The 16,543-nt window shown below is 53.1% G+C and overlaps 3 protein-coding genes across 3 annotated transcripts; 1 reads left to right on the top strand and 2 right to left on the bottom strand.

Moving 5' to 3' along the window:
- Positions 1-1,927: 1,927 nt before the first annotated feature.
- Positions 1,928-4,945, bottom strand: PRDX5 (peroxiredoxin 5). The gene is made up of 6 exons (XM_080911399.1): positions 4,718-4,945; positions 3,300-3,434; positions 2,838-2,969; positions 2,436-2,474; positions 2,260-2,321; positions 1,928-2,168 (listed from the first exon to the last, which is right to left on the bottom strand). Exons 1-6 carry the CDS (start codon positions 4,883-4,885, stop codon positions 2,063-2,065), a joined length of 642 nt encoding a protein of 213 aa, XP_080767525.1. The 5' UTR covers positions 4,886-4,945; the 3' UTR covers positions 1,928-2,062.
- A 447-nt stretch (positions 4,946-5,392) lies between these two features.
- Positions 5,393-6,144, top strand: TRMT112 (tRNA methyltransferase activator subunit 11-2). Its single transcript, XM_080911815.1, has 4 exons — positions 5,393-5,520; positions 5,608-5,709; positions 5,838-5,927; positions 6,006-6,144. The coding sequence occupies exons 1-4, from the start codon at positions 5,443-5,445 to the stop codon at positions 6,111-6,113; spliced, it is 378 nt and encodes a 125-aa protein (XP_080767941.1). The 5' UTR covers positions 5,393-5,442; the 3' UTR covers positions 6,114-6,144.
- Positions 6,145-6,228: 84 nt separating this feature from the next.
- Positions 6,229-16,297, bottom strand: ESRRA (estrogen related receptor alpha). The gene is made up of 7 exons (XM_080911814.1): positions 16,106-16,297; positions 14,573-14,909; positions 9,238-9,354; positions 8,978-9,106; positions 7,941-8,108; positions 7,585-7,854; positions 6,229-7,262 (listed from the first exon to the last, which is right to left on the bottom strand). The coding sequence occupies exons 2-7, from the start codon at positions 14,895-14,897 to the stop codon at positions 7,003-7,005; spliced, it is 1,269 nt and encodes a 422-aa protein (XP_080767940.1). The 5' UTR covers positions 14,898-14,909; positions 16,106-16,297; the 3' UTR covers positions 6,229-7,002.
- Between the last annotated feature and the right edge of the window lie 246 nt (positions 16,298-16,543).

Here is a 16,543-nt window from a genome sequence, read left to right as displayed (position 1 = left end):
ATCTACAGTTCCAGCACTTGAAGGTAAACAGGACAGTGAGTTTAAGACTGACCAAGGCAAAGTGTGGAGCTGAGGCTTGGTTTCTTTCTTCTTCTCCTCCCTATTTATTTATTTATGGTTTTTTGTTTTGTTTTGTTTTTGAGACACAGTTTCTCTGTGTAACAGCCCTGGCTGTCCTAGAACTTAATTTGCCTCTGCCTCCTGAGTGCTGGGGTTAAAGCCATAAGCCACCATGCCTGGCTCTTTTTTTTTTTTTTTTTTTTTATTTTAGGAGCATGGGTGGTTTGCCTGCAGGTATGTCTATGCACAGTGTCCATGAATGCCAGAGGAGGGGGTCAGAAGCCCTAGAACCAGAGTGAAAACGGGTTGTGAATTATGATGTAGGCGCTGGGATTGAACCCAGGTGCTCTGGCAGTGTAGCCCGTGTTCTCAACCACTGAGCCTCTCACCAGCCCCATTTTTAGGACATTTTGTCGAAGTGTTTGGTTTTAATATTGGTCCTTTGGTCTCTACAGTCCAGGAAAGGCGCCAGTCCCTCTTCCAGGTGCAGCCTCAGGCCTAACTAGCCTTACCTCAGGCCTGAAGCGGGGCCCTACTACGTTCTCCTGACAGCTTTGGTCTCCTGAGGGGCCGGAAGCTGCTCCAGGGCTGGCCCAGGTGCTGTTGCAAGCAGGACTCCCAACCCCCACAAGGCTAAGGCTTCACAGGAACCTTTAAACTCCTTTCAGCCAGTGGCAAGAGACTCCAGTGGGGACAGTCTTTGGAGGTCTTACAAGGATGGGGAAAACCAGGCAGCCGGTGAGGGACGAGGAGCCAGGACCCTGAGGCCAGGACTCTGCACAGGTCCATGCAGTGCCTGTGCTAGAAGCCCGGCTCCTCAGCTCTGAGAGATGGGACCTGGGAAGGAACCAGTCTCTTTGCCCTGTGCCTGTCAGGGTCAGGTGAGAAGTGGCCAGTGGTGGGTGGTAGGTGCAATGGGAGGCTCTCAGGAGCAAAGACAGGTGCACTGGCCACTCAGCTGAATTGTGGGACCTTTAGTAGGAGAGCCCAGTGTTACCACCTAGGCCTCTCCCCTGTGAGCCCATGGCCCTACCTGAAATATCTGGCTCCCAGCTACACACACTGGCTCAGATTTGAATCTGACCTGTGCTCTGGAGAAGTCCTGTGGTTGACTGGGTAGGCTAGGAGGCAAGCTGCTCTCAGAGGTCCCTCCTGCTGACTACCAGAGTACCTGAGCCTGCTAGAACCTGGGCCAGTCCTACCTTTCCAGGTCAGCCTGACTGTCTTACCACTCCCACCCTCAGGCTCCTTTCAGGGACATTTTCCACCCCGCTTGGCTTCCCATCATCTGGCTGGTGCAGAGCTGATTTGATCCAGAGTCCTGGACAGGGCTGGTATATACCTCCCTATGCCTACAGATCTGCCAGGTGCTCTGTAAGAATCTACATGTTGAGATACAACCTCGTAAACACAAGGGGTTCCCAAAAGTCCCCCTGCTCCCTTGAACATCGATCCAAAGGCCAGGAGCAGGATCTGTACCTCCCGAGGCCCCACTGGTAACCCTGGCTCTTGGCCCTCATTCCACTCATCACTGACCACATCTCTCCAAGGCTCCTCCCTCAGGAAGTCTGCAGTGTGCGCTAATGAAGCCAAACCAGAGCCAGGGTACTCCTGGAAGAACTGCAGACCACGGATGCGAAGCTTCTGTCAGCTCCTAGACCAAGCACCAGCTGTCCCAGGATGTAACCAAGCAAAACCAATTCTGGCTTCCTCTCAGCTTCAACCCAGTTTAGAGGATGTTACTTTCCAGAAACCTGTCCTGACGTCCCTCCATTTTCTCCTCCAAACCCCTGCCATTGACTTCCGTTCTATCTATGTCTTCAGGTGAACAAGGGCAAAGCAGACAATTCCATGCTAGAGGCAAAGACACAAATTAAACTGTTTATTGCAGAAATATGGTCAAGATTCCATTTAAGTGGCTCCCGGTAAGGAAGCACTGGGCCTTTTGGCCCAGAGCTGGGTGGGGGAGATGGGAAGAGTCAGAGGACATCTGGCCAGGGCCTCAGAGTTGTGAGAGAATGTTGGGAGCCAGGCTGCAGGTGAGGCCTGTGCCATCTGGCTCCACATTCAGTGCCTTCACTATGCCGTTGTCTATCACCATAGAGAACCTGCCAGAAAGGGGTTCAGTTGTAGAAGGCCAGGCAGCCGCCGGGGCCCCTTAGTGCCAATGGGGAGGGGCTGGTGGGGGGTTCTATTCACCTTTTCAGCCGACGATTTCCAAAGAGAGACACCAAAGAATCATCCAATAATAGATCTGTCTCCTAGGGGACAGGCAGAGATGGATGTCAGGAACCCCCAAACAGGCCAGGGGTTGCTCCCACAAAACATGTCCCTCCAGGATCAACTTCAGGCTGAGGGAAGGGTGGTATACTCACCTTCCCAAAGGCTCCAGTGGGGTCAGCCAGGATCCGAACCTGAAGCAAAGAGAATAAATGTCACACAGAAATCTCCAGTGAAAGGGAGGGCTCATTGGGGGAGGGCTTAGTGAGGGAGGGCTCAGTGAGGAAGGGCTCAGTGGGGGAGGGCTAGGTGAGGGAGGGCTCGGTGGGAGAGGGCTCCATGGGGGAAGGTGCTTGCTGCCAAGTCTGGCAACCTGAGTTTAATCCCCAAGACCCCACATGGTAAGAGTGAATCAAGTCTCACTGGCCATCCTCCCACTTCCACTTGTGTGTGATAGCACAAGTGCCCACCCCACATGCAAAATGAGTAAATAAAATGTAATAAAGAACAAGGAAACCTTGTCCCTGGCCCTGGCCCTTTGCAGCCCCACACCTCACCTTGCCTTCTGCCTGGTGGGCTCGGCCCCACTGTTCAGTTACAAAGACATCATTAACGCTCAGACAGGCCAGCACTTGAGCTCCCTTGGCCTTCAGAGCATCAGCTTGCTCCACAAACCCAGGCAGGTGGGTCTAAGAGGAAAACAGGGTTCAAAGAGAGTCAACTGCTGGTCTTGCTCAGCTTGCTCCTATTTCCTAACATCCCACATCCCTGATGAGGGTAAGGGAACCAGTGTGCAATCGGCCACTTCCTTTTTGCCTTGGCTCCTAAGACACTTGGACCTAAGTATCTATACTTAAGACCATGAAATGTCATAGGCAAAGCTTCTGTCTCATCGGCCTGAGTTCTAGGGGATTTTCACAGCAACTCCACCAGCAGCCCCAACCAGAGCTATCAGATTTAACTAGGGTCCTTTTCTCCCCACTCCTGGTTCCAGTTTCTAAAGGGAAGAGAAGACTCACCTTAGAACAGCCAGGTGTGAACGCCCCAGGGACTCCAAACAAAACACCTTTCTTGCCTTTGAACAGCTCTGCCAAATTCACCTTCTTTCCGGGTTCCCCTTCAAATACCTCCACTGAGGGAATGGCATCTCCGACCTGGAGAAAAGAACTCCGGGGTAGGGTAAGCCAGTAAAGAGAGGCCCAGAGAATCACAGAAAGACAGACCCAGCAGAGAAAGGGTCCATTTCTGCCCTCCCTCTCTCTGTATCCTGCCTGCCCCACATCCTAGTGTTTCAAAGCCTGGTTCTGCATAAGGCCAGTTGGTGGCAACAGAGAAAGGGAGAGGCCTTCTCAAGTGTTGCAATGCTGGGTAAACAGGGATCAATGCAGACAGGAGCACAGAGGGCTGTGTCTAGGGTTGAGAAAAGCGCCTGGCAACGGGGAGAGAGAAAAATCCTATGCACACACCAGGAGAAACACACTGGAAAACCAGGGAAGATGCCTAAATCAAAATGCTCAGGATGTAGGCTCTCAGGGTAAGTGGGAAGTGTCAGCCCACCTGGAGGCTTCCTGGAGCCACAAGAGGAAATAGTAGGAATGTAAGAAGGAAGGGCGAGTAGGTAAAGGGTAGAACATCACCTGAGTTCTATCCCCACAATTGACAGTGGTAAAAAGGCAGGATTGACTCCTGAGAAAACTGTCCTCTGACCTCCACTTTCACATGCTGTTACCAAACAGAGTACATATTTACAAGGGTTTTTTTAAGGGTCTTTAATCCTCACATTCAGGACGCAGAGGTAGACTGATCTCTCGGAGTTTGTGGCCAGTCTGGTCTACACACCAAGTTCCAGGCCAGCCAAGACTATATAGTGAGTCATTCTCTCTGTCTATGTCTGTCTGTCTGCCTGCCTGTTTGTCAGTCCCTCCCTCTCTCCCCGTCTTTCCCTCCCTCTCTGCCTTCCTTCCTTCCTCCCTCCCTTCATCCCTCTCTTTCTCTAAAAATGAAGTCCAAGAACAGGAGAGGGGATAGATTCAAATATTCCCAGAAAGACCAAACAGAAAGGGGAGGGGGGCTGGAAGCCATTCAGAGTAGAGACAGAAGTGGGACAGACCCCGGTCTCCAAGGAACCACAGTCTTTTCCAAAAAATGAGGTAGAGTCTAGTACAATCACAAAAAGGCTGGGGACTTTGGAGAAGGGTATACGGGGTATTTCAAGAATGTGGGAAATGACACAGCATTCAGTTGTTTGAAAATGGTGGGGACTTGTCCCTGAACATGTCATACTAGGTGTGAGAGGGCGGCTCAAGAAATGTCCCAGGACAGACCGAGTCTTACAGAAAGCATGACAAGAAGAAACGTCAAGGAGGACAGCCCGAGACCCCGCGTGGAACCCAAAGGGACGCGATAGGTTGGACCCAGGAGAGGTAAAACCGGTCACCTTGATCGGGGCCATGGTCACCGCGGCGCTGCTGAAGCTGCGGGCCCCGCCACACTCCCAACCTGCTCCTTTCCGGCTTGCTCTGCCGGACACGCACGACCAGGTAGTCGATGCACGGAGCACCGAACCGGCTATGCTGCCCAGGACCCGAAGCCCAAGCTGTACCATACCCGCCCCGCCGCCGCAGCCCACCGACAGATGGCTCTGCCCACAGGAGGTGGGGGCAGAGATCGCTCCGCCCACACCAGCACGCCCTCCCACTACACCCGCTTATAGGGGGCTGGGCTGTGACGCATTATGACGCCACGGGGCTTCCAGGGGTCGCTCGTCTTATTTCTATGCGAAAGAGGTGTCTGGCTTATGGGTGTGACAGTTTCTGGCTCAAACGCAAAGAGAAGTCAGGGGATAATCTGGCTAAGCCTCAAATGTGCTTGTTTTGCACTCAGCCAAAGCGCCGCAACGCAGCCGGTTTACATGTGATTTTCATAATATGTAGGATATACAGCGAGCAGGGTTTGCAATCTCCCCGAAAAAACGCTTCCGGTATCAGAACTTGACCCAACACAGTTCTTCCCGTCTCAACGCCGCCGCAAAGCCCCAAAATTTCCCCTAAGTCCACCACTTCCGGTCCGACGAAGTAGCCAACGTCTTCAAAAGCGGAAGTGGTACAAAGGAGACGTGTGGACTCTTTCCGGTTCCGGCCTCCCGAGCTCCGGTGTGACAACATGAAACTGCTCACCCACAATCTCCTCAGCTCGCATGTGCGGGGCGTGGGCACCCGTGGTTTCCCGCTGCGCCTGCAGGTAACTGCACAAGGGTTTGTCGCCCTTATAGCTCAGGGGGTAAGACTCCGGGCCCGGACCTACTTCGCTAAACCTCTTTCCCCGCAGGCCACCGAGGTCCGCATCAACCCCGTGGAGTTCAACCCCGACTTTGTTGCGCGGATGATCCCCAAAGTGGAGTGGGCAGCGCTTGTGCAAGCAGCGGACACCGTGAGGACCCCGCCCCTTTTGTCATTCCTAGTGGGGCGAGGGGCCTGGCTCGGGCTCCGGGTCTCTTCCCTGCCTGGGCGGGCTCGGTGTTTGTGTGCCCACTGACCACGTAAGCGTCCTTTCCACAGTTAAACTTGACCGAAGTACCCAAAGAGCCCATTGAAGGCTATGAGCAGGATGAGACGTTTTTGAGGAAGATGCACCACGTGTTGCTTGAGGTGAGAGTCCTTGTGCATCACCTGCCTAGCCCTCCCACTGAGGCTCCCTGTGCTTAGCTTTGCCCTGCTTCCCCGCAGGTTGACGTACTGGAGGGCACCCTGCAGTGTCCAGAATCTGGTCGTCTTTTTCCCATCAGCCGCGGGATCCCCAATATGCTGTTGAATGATGAGGAGACTGAGACGTAACCTTGCTAGCCACCTCTTTGGTATTTTGTGATCGTGTGTATCTGTTGTATGGTCTGTTAACTAGATGTGTCATGTGTGACCCCAAACTCCCCCCAGTGACTCACGGACCACCATGTACTTGAGCTCCATAGTATATATTTTTTTTCTCATTAAAGGTTCAAAACCAAAAGCGGTTTCTCTTTGCAGCAAATATACATTAAAATAGAGTCTCTGTACAGACAAGGGCTCTGGGCCCTGGCCTGCCCCGTGGCCCTGCGCCTCCCTGGCCAAACCCAAAAATAAATATAGTGTTATTGCTCTGCAGGGCATAGAGGCAGTGCTGTCCCCCACCCCTGGAGGTGGGAGCTGATAGGGGGCCCTGGCCACCCCAGGGGTCCAGGGGCTGGAGCCTGCTTGGAGTTATTGCTTCAAGGGGGGGCACTAATGCCCAATGCGAATGAGGAGAGGAGCGAAGGGACAGGGGCCTTTGCTTTCCAAGCCCCTCTCTGCTCTGGAGAGGAGGTCGGGTTAAGCAGCAGCAAAAGCATCACCCACTGGGAGACTGTGGCCTCCATCCCCTTCCCTCCCTGAGATCAATTTCTGCCTCCTACACATCCCCTGCAGCCCCCTATGGCTTCCGCAAGGCCCCCCGACACTCTTGGGGGACACGTTATGGCTTGCAAGGGGCAGCACTGTGCCCACACCTGGGCATTCACTTTCCTGGCTTCTGACAAACCCCCCCCAAAGGGGGGAGGGGAGGGCATGAAGCCTTCTCCCAGGGGCGGATGGCATTGCCCTGGCCCTGCCAGGAGGCTGTGGCACTGCCCAGACTCCGGCTTTGCCCCTTTGGGGCTAACACCCTATGCTGGGCAGATCCTGCCAGCCACCCCACCCTGTCCCACCCCTTGCCTCAGTCCATCATGGCCTCAAGCATTTCCAAAAACAGCTTGTGCATGGGCACCTTGCCCTCCAGCTTCACCCCATAGAAATGGGCCAGGACTTTGCCTGCTGTCTGGCGGAGGAGTGGCAGCGTAAGCAGCAGCCTGCCTGCTCGCCTCCGCTCAGCACCCCCTCCAGGGCCAGCCCGGCCAGCTTCATACTCGAGCAGGGCCTCATGCAGGGCTTCACGCAGCTGCTCCACAGCCTCAGCATCTTCAATATGCACAGAGTCTAGGAAGGGAGAGAACCGTTGGCTGAGGTGACCAAAGGGTGGGGCTCATCTGTTTGGACACTGCTGGGTGGGGGTGTGAGCCAGGGCCCACCCTTTCTCCCTGTGGCCACCTCTCAACCTCCACACTTCCCTCTCACTATTGCTTTGTCAGCACACCACTAGGGCTCAAAATCCTGTGTATAATTCAGGACGTTTGGCTTACTTGGTTATTTTCAATAATTAAGCCTCAGTTGTCCCTATCCACAAAAAAGTTACCATGCCACAGTCACTGACAGTTGGAGGACCTCACAGGGAGGCCTGTGTGTTCCCCTGTACACTCACCAGAATTGGCAAGGGCCAGAGCTTTCAGCAGGACGTACTCCTCCCGCTCCAGCCGTAGGGCTTGCAGTCGCCGAACCAGCTGTAGCAGGGCTGCCCCCAGATCCCCCAGACCAGCTGCCCGTGCCCCCTCTTCATCCAGGACCAGGTCCTCAGCAAAGGCCAGCTCATCCTGCAGCGGCAGTGAGCGCTGGGCCACACCCAGCACCAGCACCTCCATCCACACACTCTGCAGTACTGACATCTGGTCAGACAGTGACAGTGAGGAGAAGCCTGAGGGCAGGGGAAACAGGACAGGTCAAGAAGACAGCAGGCCAAATATGGCCTACCTGTTCAAGGATGGCCACCAGGCCCTTTACCTGGGATGCTCTTGGCCCAGCTGATGGTGACCACTATCTCTCGATCAAAAAGATCACAGAGAGTGGCCACGGCAGGGAGGTGTCCGTCAGGGCTTGCTGGGTCCGGCATGGCGTACAGCTTCTCAGGTTCGACCACCAGCAGATGAGACACCAGAGCATTCACCGGGGCTACAATGACAGGCACAGGACTGGAGTCATGAACACATACCTGGCAGACCTCTGAAGCCTCCCAGACAGTCCCCTCTGGCCTTCCTTGGACTCTGCTAGTAAGCCAGAGACACAGAGCTCACTTCCTCAGAAAAGGGCTGTGAGCACTAGGAAATCTCTCCCTGAGGCTTGTGGTTGGCTTACAGATACCCCAGTCTAGCATTTACTGGGCCCTGGTTCCCCTAACACCTTTACAAAAAAGAAATTCCCCTTGACTTGACACACATATATATAGGAAGATGAAATCTTGAGGAAAATGCCTCCATCGGATTGACCTGTAGGCATGTCTATAGGGTTTTTGTTTGCTTGCTTGCTTGCTGATTTGGTGTGAAAGGGCCCTATCTACTGTGGCTGGTGTCATTCCTGGGCAGGTGGGCCTGTGTAACAAAGCAGGCTGAGCAAACTTCCCTTAGTGAGGGAGTGTGACCTGAGAATTGTAAGCTGGAATAAACCCTTTCTCCCCAAGTTGCTTTTGGTCATGGTGGTTTTTCACTGTAACAGAAACCCTAAGACACTCCCCCCATTCTGATCACACTTCTACTTGGTTGTGTAGCCTTAAATGTACTGTACCTATGATCCAAAACTCCCAATCCTGATTTTCCTCCTGAATGCTGGAATTAAGTGTGCTTTCTGTATGCAGTGCTAAAGATCAAACCCAGGGCTTCATATATGGTAGGCAAGCATTCATACAACCCCGGTTTGTGAAGATATTTTATAATTGCCTCTTAGGAAGAAATGGGAAGACCTGGGTCTCAGGGCAAATGAGGAAAACAGACAGACTGTAATGGCTGCCCCACACCACCCCAAAGCTTAGGAACCCAGGGTCTCACCTGTCTTCCGGGGTCCTCCAGCTACTGCCAGAGGACCAGCAGGGAAGGGGCCTGGGAAAGGCAATGGGTCCACCTCTGGCCGCCGTTTATACTTTTGCCGCCCACCACGGACTCGGTCCAGACGTACACCTTGAGTTGTAAAGCCAGACTGTTCAAGAAGTGCTTGCTCCATGGAGCCCTGCTTCCCCACCTTTTCCCCAGGCTCCCACCCAACCCACTGAACCCCCCCCCATCTCACCCAGGGTCTGCCCAGTGCTCACCCTCCTTGAGCATGCCCACCCGCAGGCACTTGGTGAAGCGGCAGGCCTGACAGGCCTTGCGTCTCCGCTTGGTGATCTCACACTCATTGGAGGCCGGACAGCTGTACTCGATGCTCCCTGCCAGGAAGAGGCAGGGCTCCAGTGGCAGCCTCCCAGAGCCCGGTGGGGGCCCAGATGACAGGAGAGCCCTGACTCACCCCGGGCAAGCACCAGTCTGGGGGGTATTGGGAGGAAAGGGAGAGCAGGATTCCATGAGCAGGACAGGGAGGGGAACAGCCACTGGGCTGGGGGAACCCTGCTTGGATGAAGCAGGCCCCATAGGCCAAGCTGCATATTTGCCCTGAAACCATACTTCTGAGCTCATCTGTTGTCAAGGGCCACCATGACTTCCAGACTAAATCCAGGGCTCCACTGAGTTCTCAACCCCCTTGCCTAAAGCATTGCTTTCTACTTCTAGAAATTCTTCAATGCTGTCTTTTGTTTCTAGGACAGGCTCTCATGATCCTTATACCCCTGGCATCTTTATGGTTTCTGTATAACAAACTGGTGCACCCCCTAGGCCTGTCCTACCTCATTCTCAGTATCTCCCAGACACTCAGGTTTGCATCTCTACTATCTACATGCACATGTCCAGCAGCCCCAGGGGCTTACAACCCACTCGCTGTACAAAGACCCCACGTCTGCCAAGCATGCAGTTACCTTCCGTTGCTCCAGAAACCTGAATACCATCTAACCTTCCTGTCAACTGATGTGCAACCCACTGGCAGTGTTGGGAGTCTCACCTTCTCACTCCTGCCTGCAGCTTCCAACCTGACCTGTCACCACTGTGGTTCATGAGCTTCCTGCTGCCTCTATTCTCCACCCCTGGGGTACCCTGGCCTTCTCTGATCAAACTCCACAGTGAGTGCTCTGGAGAGTAAGTGAGGCAGAGTCCTACGGTCCTCACAGCCCAGGCCAATCCTCCCTAATTCTGATCTGCATACTTCTCAGACAGGGCCAGCCTGGGGTGTTTTATTCCCTGCTGGAGCTCTGATCCTGACAGCCCCATTTGCTCCCTTCCAGCCCATTGCCTGGGAGAGGCCTTTCCTGAGCGCCCTGTGACAAATCCCTCTTCGCAGCTACTCTGGCCTTACCACTATCTGAGAGTAAAGTGTGTGTTCACCTTGCCACTTCCCACTCCCTTTGTCCTGGCTGGGTGGCTGGGCTTTTGTTTTTGAGACAGTCTCACACCTTCCCTCAGGCTAGTCTTGAATTTGCTACAATCTTCCCCATCAGTCTCCTAAGCATAAGTTGTTTTGGTTTTGGATTTTGTGGGATTGTATATGGTTCTGTGTACACGTGGGTATGTATGTGGAAGCCCTGGGTTCATGTAAGGTGTCTCCTTCAATGGCTCTCCACTGTTTTTCTGAAACAGGATCTCATGTATCCCTTGTCAGCCTTAAATTCACCCTATAGACAAGGCTGGCCTCAAACTCTGCCTCCTAAGCATTGGAATAAAGGTGTGCTCAGTGTGTCTGACTTCACCTTACAGGTTTGAAACGGTTTCTCACTGAACCTGGAGCTCACCAACCCCAATTAGAGTGGCCCAAATCCTCCTGTTACTTCCTCCAACATCAGGCTTTTATGTAAGTACTAAGGATCCAATTCAGGTCCTCTTGCTTGGGCAGCAAACACCAAATGTACCATCTCCTTTTTGGAAACAGGATCAGATGTAGGCTAGGCTGGCCTTTTAACTCAATATATAGTGGAGGATGACCTTGAACCTTGGTCCTCCTGCCTCCACCTACACATGCTAAAATCACAGGCATGTGCCACCACACCAGGGGAGACTGTCTTGCTATACAGCCCATATATATTCAATATGTACCTCTAGTTTGCCTTGAACAATTCTCTTGCCTCAGCTTCCCAGATGCTGGTATTAGATGGTTGCTACTGTGAACAGTTTACCTCTCTCAACTTATTTAGTGTCAGTTCCAATTTCCCAAGGCCAGTGTGACATGGCCTGATGTGCAGTAGGTACCAGTGGCCCCTCAGCCTCACAGGGCTGACCCAGGGACCAAAGCACACAAGGAACCTGCAAGCCTTCCATGTTTCTTTCCTCCGATATCCACAGGGCTGCTCTGCTCAGATCAGATGCCTCCCCAGGGAAACCCTCCAGCTCCGGTCCTGACAGGACCTTAGTACACACTGTGCTTTCCAACACACGCTACAAATCAAACCAGACAGTTTTGACCAAGTCAGTTTCACCTCCCCAGCCTCAGGCCCAGCTGGGTGGGAACAGTCAGTCTAGAGTAGTAAAGATCAGGGACATCTGGGATCTGCAGCACACACCTGTAATTCCAACACTTAAAAGCCCATGGAAAGAAAATCTCACGATGGAAGCCAGCCTGGGCTATACGGCATGACCCTACTTAAGAAAGAAAAATAAAGGGCTGTGGGCACTTATCATCTGTGCTTTATTTACTTATTTAGGTGTTTGTTTTGAGGCTTGGGTCTCTCTATATATCTCTAGCTGCTCTGAAACGCTTTAAGTAGATCGAGCTAGTCTCAAACTTAGAGAGATCCACCTGCCTCTGTCTCCTGAATATCAACTGTGACCTTATATGGTTCCTATTCTTTTTGTTTGTTCAAGACAGGGTTTCTCTGCCCCACTATACTCAGCTCAAATATAGATTCAAAACTCATATTGAATATATATGGGCTATAGATATATATAGCAAGACATTGTCTCCCCTGGTGTGCCGCACATGAGTATAGCGTTAGCTGTCCTGAAACGCAGTCTGTAGACCAGGTTGGCCTTGAACTCATAGAGATCTGCCTGCCTCTGCTTCCCAAGTGCTAGGATTAAAGACACACACCAACACCGCCCCACAGTTCTTTCTATTCCTAAAAACCTGTGAGCCCTCAGTTTTCCTAACTTCAAAGTTTGCATGATAAAAAACATGCACTTGAGGCTAGAGTGTAGCAAGGCTTAGCAGCATTCATGAGGCCCTAAGTTCTATCACTAACAATCTCCCTCCCCACCCCTCACCCCAAAACCATACTTTGAGAGTCTGGTTGGGAAAAAAAAAAAAAAAAGAATGGAGCCAGGCACAATGGCTCAGGCCTTTAATCCCAGCACTGGAGAAGCAGGAGCAAGGGGATCTCTGTGATTTGAAGTCTAGCCCAGTCTACATAGCGAGTTCCAGGACGGACAGCAAGAGTTTTATAGTGAGATCCTGTCTCCATAGGAAAGAAGAGAGAAAGAGAAAGAGGAAAGGAGGGAGACAAGGGACACAAAAAGAGAATAATAAACAAAGATAATTTATAGCAGTTAGGTTTTGCCTATAGTCAGAATGAAAGTGCATGGGAGGCACCTGGCTCTGACCAGCAAGGAGCAGTTTTAGACCAGTGAACTTCAGTCAAGTGAAAACTTACTGGAACCAAGCACCCTGTAGGCAAAGGCAGGCAGAGCTCTGAATTCAAGGCCAGCCAGGTCTATAGAGTGAGTTCCAGGACAGCCAGCGCTACACAGTGAGATCCTATATCAATACAACATCAAAACCCCCATAAAACAACTCTCTGGAACATCACTATCAGTGGAACAAAGTCCAGGTTACTAGTGATATACAGAGGCAGCGGAGCTCAGTTCTGGACCTGCACCAAATACCAGGGCTATCATTTTCTACTTGAGAGATCCAAGGAACTACAAACGTCTCCCTGACCCTTTTTCATGGGGTTGCAATAAGGGGATGAAATGCTGAAAGTAAAAGGAAATAGTACACACAAGATAAGCCCTCAAGAAAAATAGGTTCTGAAACCAGCAGAGGCCTGGCAAGATGATTCAGTAGGTAAGGTCACTTGCTGCCAAACCTGAGTTCAATCCCCACATCCTTTATGGTAGACATCAAGAACGTAATCCCGGGCTGGAGAGTGGGCTCAGTGGTTAAGAGCACTGACTACTCTTCCAGAGGTCCTGAGTTCAAATCCCAGCAACCACATGGTGGCTCAGAACCATCTATAATGGGATCTGATGCCCTCTTCTGGTGTGTCTGAAGACAGCTACAGTGTACTTATATATAATAAATCTTAAAAACAACAACAAAAAAAAGAATTATTTAAGAATCTACTCCCACAATTTATCCTCTGACCTCTCCACACATACCCTGAGTACAAATGTATACACACTCAGAATAAATACATGCTATGGGAATGTTTACAAGTCAGCTTCTGTGGTATCTATCTGCCTGTAACCACAGTACTCCTGGGAGGCTGAGGCAAATGAATGTAGAGTTTAGGCCTGGAAGACACAGTAAGTTCCAGGCCAACTACATAATCACATGATGTCTCAAAAAATATTTTTTGGTAAATGATGTTATAGCCTCAAAGTAACCAATGGTTGCATAAGAACCGTAGGCCTGCCACCGAGAATGTTCATATCAGTGTTTTCATTGACTCGTCCTCAAATTCTGACATGCTCTCCTGGGTGAGAGAGAAGAAGAAAGAAAAAAAATCAGTGGCTAAAGAGTGAGGAAGCCTGCCTTTATAAATCTGGATGCTAAAACATAACAAACCTGTACCAGTTACCCATAGAAACTGCTCTGAGAAGTGTGGTGCTTTGGGAGAGTCCAGAGTGATTCTGAGCTGTGTTTGGGGTTAGCGGGCAGCTGCTAGAGGCAAGAGGAAAGTCAGGAGCTGAGTTTTATAGCAGGTACAGGCACCTGCATCCTGGCTCATATCCCACTCCAATCCACCAGTGACCTTATGCTTCCAGCATTTTCTTCCTACTTCTTTTTTTTTCCCCCCCTTCAAGACAGAGTTTCTTTGTGTAGCCCTGGCTGTCATGGAACTCACTCTGTGGACCAGGCTGGCCTCAAACTCACAGATCCACCTGTGCTAGGACTAAAGGTGTGAGCCTCCACTGCCCAGCTCTACCCCCACTTTGGGGGAGGGGCAAGCTTTCACATAGCCCAAGTTGTCCTTCAGCTTACTACGTGGTTAACAATGACCTTGAGTTTCTGATGCTCCTAGTTCCATCTCCAAGGTGCTGAGGTTTTAGGTAGGCAACACCATACCTGATTTAGGAGGTGCTAAGGACAGAACCTAGAGCCTCCTAAAAACTAGACAAGCATTCTACTAACCTTAGCTATACCCCAGCCATCATGCCCCTTAAAAAAAAAAAAAAAAAAGATGTCCCAGGAAGTACAAGGAAATTCAAACTCCAGACTGACAACCTCGAGCAGCAACAGACAGGCTCAGGGCCTCCTGCATGCAGCACTGTACCAGTTGGAAAGTGCCAGGCCCAAAGGGTACAGGGCAAAGGGCACAGAAGCAGGGGATGGGGGTAGGGGCTCACCCTGGATGGTCCTCTTGAAGAAGGCTTTGCAGGCCTCGCAGGATGCCACACCGTAGTGGTAGCCAGAGGCCACATCCCCACAGACCAGGCAGAGGCGTTTGGGTAGAGAGCTGAGCACTAGCTTCCCACTGCCCTGCTCACCAGACCCTGCCCCCTCCCCATCCTCCTCCTCCTTGTGCCCTGGAAGGCAGCGGGCTGGAGCTGGACCAGAGGCCAGGGTCACCGGGGGTTCAGTCTCAGTCTCTGAGGAACCCTTTGGACTGTCAGGGCTGGCTGGCTCTGCCTTGATGTAGAGAGGCTCGATGCCCACCACCTGGCTGGACATGGTGCTGGTCACCTGCAGGGAAAGACCATCAGGGTCACAGGGAGGCACCCTGCCACATAGGTTGGGCAACACTGGACCTAGGCCAGGCTTCCAGGCTCAGCCAAGGAGATGGAGGAGGCAGAGTCCAAGGAAGGGCTGCCCATGAAGAGGGCCCCCAGCTGTCGCCATGGGAACAGAGTCTCCAGAGCCTCTGGGGCCAGTAACTGACAGCAGGTCCTCCTCTTGGGAACCTGGGAGCGGCTTGGCAAGTCTACCTCCCACCCAAGCCAGGAAGCAGGGTAACCTCAACCTGCAGGCAACTCTCAACCCCCAAACATAAAAAAACTCTCCCCAGTTTTCTCCAGATGCTGGGAGGTACTCTCAAGTATTCAAGAGCATAATGAGGAGCCAGGAGGGAGGGCGAAGGGGACGGAGGCAAAGGATAGGCCACTGTCTCAGGAGTTTCCACATGTCCACACACGCTCACTCCCTCCTGGGATCCTTCAACTCACACATGGCCTTTAACCAGTCCCAAGTTCTCACATACCCCAGCAAAAGAGCACACTCAATAAGCAAACTCACACTCAAGTCTTATAATCCCTCACCACACTCTTGTAAGGGATCTCTCACCTCTGACACGCCACCCCCTCCTGCCTTAGCAAGCCCAGTCCAGCCACTCTGTGTAGGGCGCGGCTCCACCTCTTTTGCACCCCACACCTGCACAGTTCATTCTTACACTCCAGCTGCCGCAGAGTTCACCACCTCTCACGACCTCCAGGACTGCCCCCCAATCAACCTGCGCACACCTACGGGAAGTTGCCTGAAGTTACTAATCTCCCCTCCCCCCATTGCCCGCGGGGGACTTCTATCAGGTTATCAGGAAGTAAGAAGAGGCGACGAGGAAGAAGTTCTCCCTCGCACTACGATGACCTATGACCCAGAGAGGAGGGTGGCCCAAAGCCCCTGCAGGCGCCCCCACGTGGCCTCACGGGCCCCTTTCAATCCCAGCCCACCCCGAGGACTCCCCGCAACGCTCAAGGATTGATCTGAACACTGCCGGGGGACTCGCTCCAAGGCCCGAGGCCAACCAGGCGGAGGCCAGGACCTGAAGCCAGTCCTGACCCGGCCGCCGCACTAGGCGCGACCCCGCCCGCAGCCCGCCCCCGCTTGCACATGGCCCCCGCCGCGCCCGCCCACCCCCGCGGCCGCGTTCCCCTCCGCCCCCGGACCTTGGGCTCCGGCAGGGCTGACGGGTAGGCATGGGGGCCGAGCAGCCCGGAGCGCCGGGGTGAGCGGGGGCCGCCTCCTCCGGCCGCACCGCCCCGCCGCGCTGCGTCCCCCCTCACTCAGCGGCGCCGCTGGCTGCTTGTAGGACACAAAAGGACATCGCGGCTGCTTCCTACTCCGCTTCCTCCAGCTGACAGCGGAGGCGGGGTCGGCCGTGCGCATGCAAAACAGGAGGCGGGGCCAAGTGCCCTATGCTAATATTCGAAGGAGGTGGCAGCGCCTGCGTACCCGGAGGCCAGTGGGCGGGCCTTGACGACACTCACGCGTGCGCGGCCGTCCAGGAGGCGGGGCCTGAGCCTAGGGGAAGCGCGAGGACTAGGAGCGGGTGCGGAAGAGAAGCCAGCGCACTCTTGCATCACGAAGTAGGGCGGTACTCTGCC

Source organism: Micromys minutus, assembly GCF_963924665.1.
Source record: "Micromys minutus genome assembly, chromosome: 2".
NCBI lineage: Eukaryota > Metazoa > Chordata > Mammalia > Rodentia > Muridae > Micromys > Micromys minutus.
The sequence above is the reverse complement of the archived record's forward strand: the minus strand, read 5'-3'. Positions and strand labels throughout refer to the sequence as shown.

Excerpts from the sequence above, each read along its gene's own strand:
- PRDX5 (XM_080911399.1), bottom strand. The coding sequence starts at position 4,885 with ATGGTACAGCTTGGGCTTCGGGTCCTGGGCAGCATAGCCGGTTCGGTG. Across the intron at positions 2,970-3,299 it reads TCACACCTGGCTGTTCTAAG|ACCCACCTGCCTGGGTTTGT; the intron begins GTGAGTCTTCTC and ends TTTTCCTCTTAG. Across the intron at positions 2,169-2,259 it reads GGAAATCGTCGGCTGAAAAG|GTTCTCTATGGTGATAGACA; the intron begins GTGAATAGAACC and ends CCTTTCTGGCAG.
- TRMT112 (XM_080911815.1), top strand. The coding sequence starts at position 5,443 with ATGAAACTGCTCACCCACAATCTCCTCAGCTCGCATGTGCGGGGCGTG. Across the intron at positions 5,710-5,837 it reads TTGTGCAAGCAGCGGACACC|TTAAACTTGACCGAAGTACC; the intron begins GTGAGGACCCCG and ends TCCTTTCCACAG. Across the intron at positions 5,928-6,005 it reads TGCACCACGTGTTGCTTGAG|GTTGACGTACTGGAGGGCAC; the intron begins GTGAGAGTCCTT and ends GCTTCCCCGCAG.
- ESRRA (XM_080911814.1), bottom strand. The coding sequence starts at position 14,897 with ATGTCCAGCCAGGTGGTGGGCATCGAGCCTCTCTACATCAAGGCAGAG. Across the intron at positions 9,107-9,237 it reads GGTGGGCATGCTCAAGGAGG|GTGTACGTCTGGACCGAGTC; the intron begins GTGAGCACTGGG and ends TTACAACTCAAG. Across the intron at positions 7,263-7,584 it reads TCTGGCCCTTGCCAATTCTG|ACTCTGTGCATATTGAAGAT; the intron begins GTGAGTGTACAG and ends CTCCCTTCCTAG.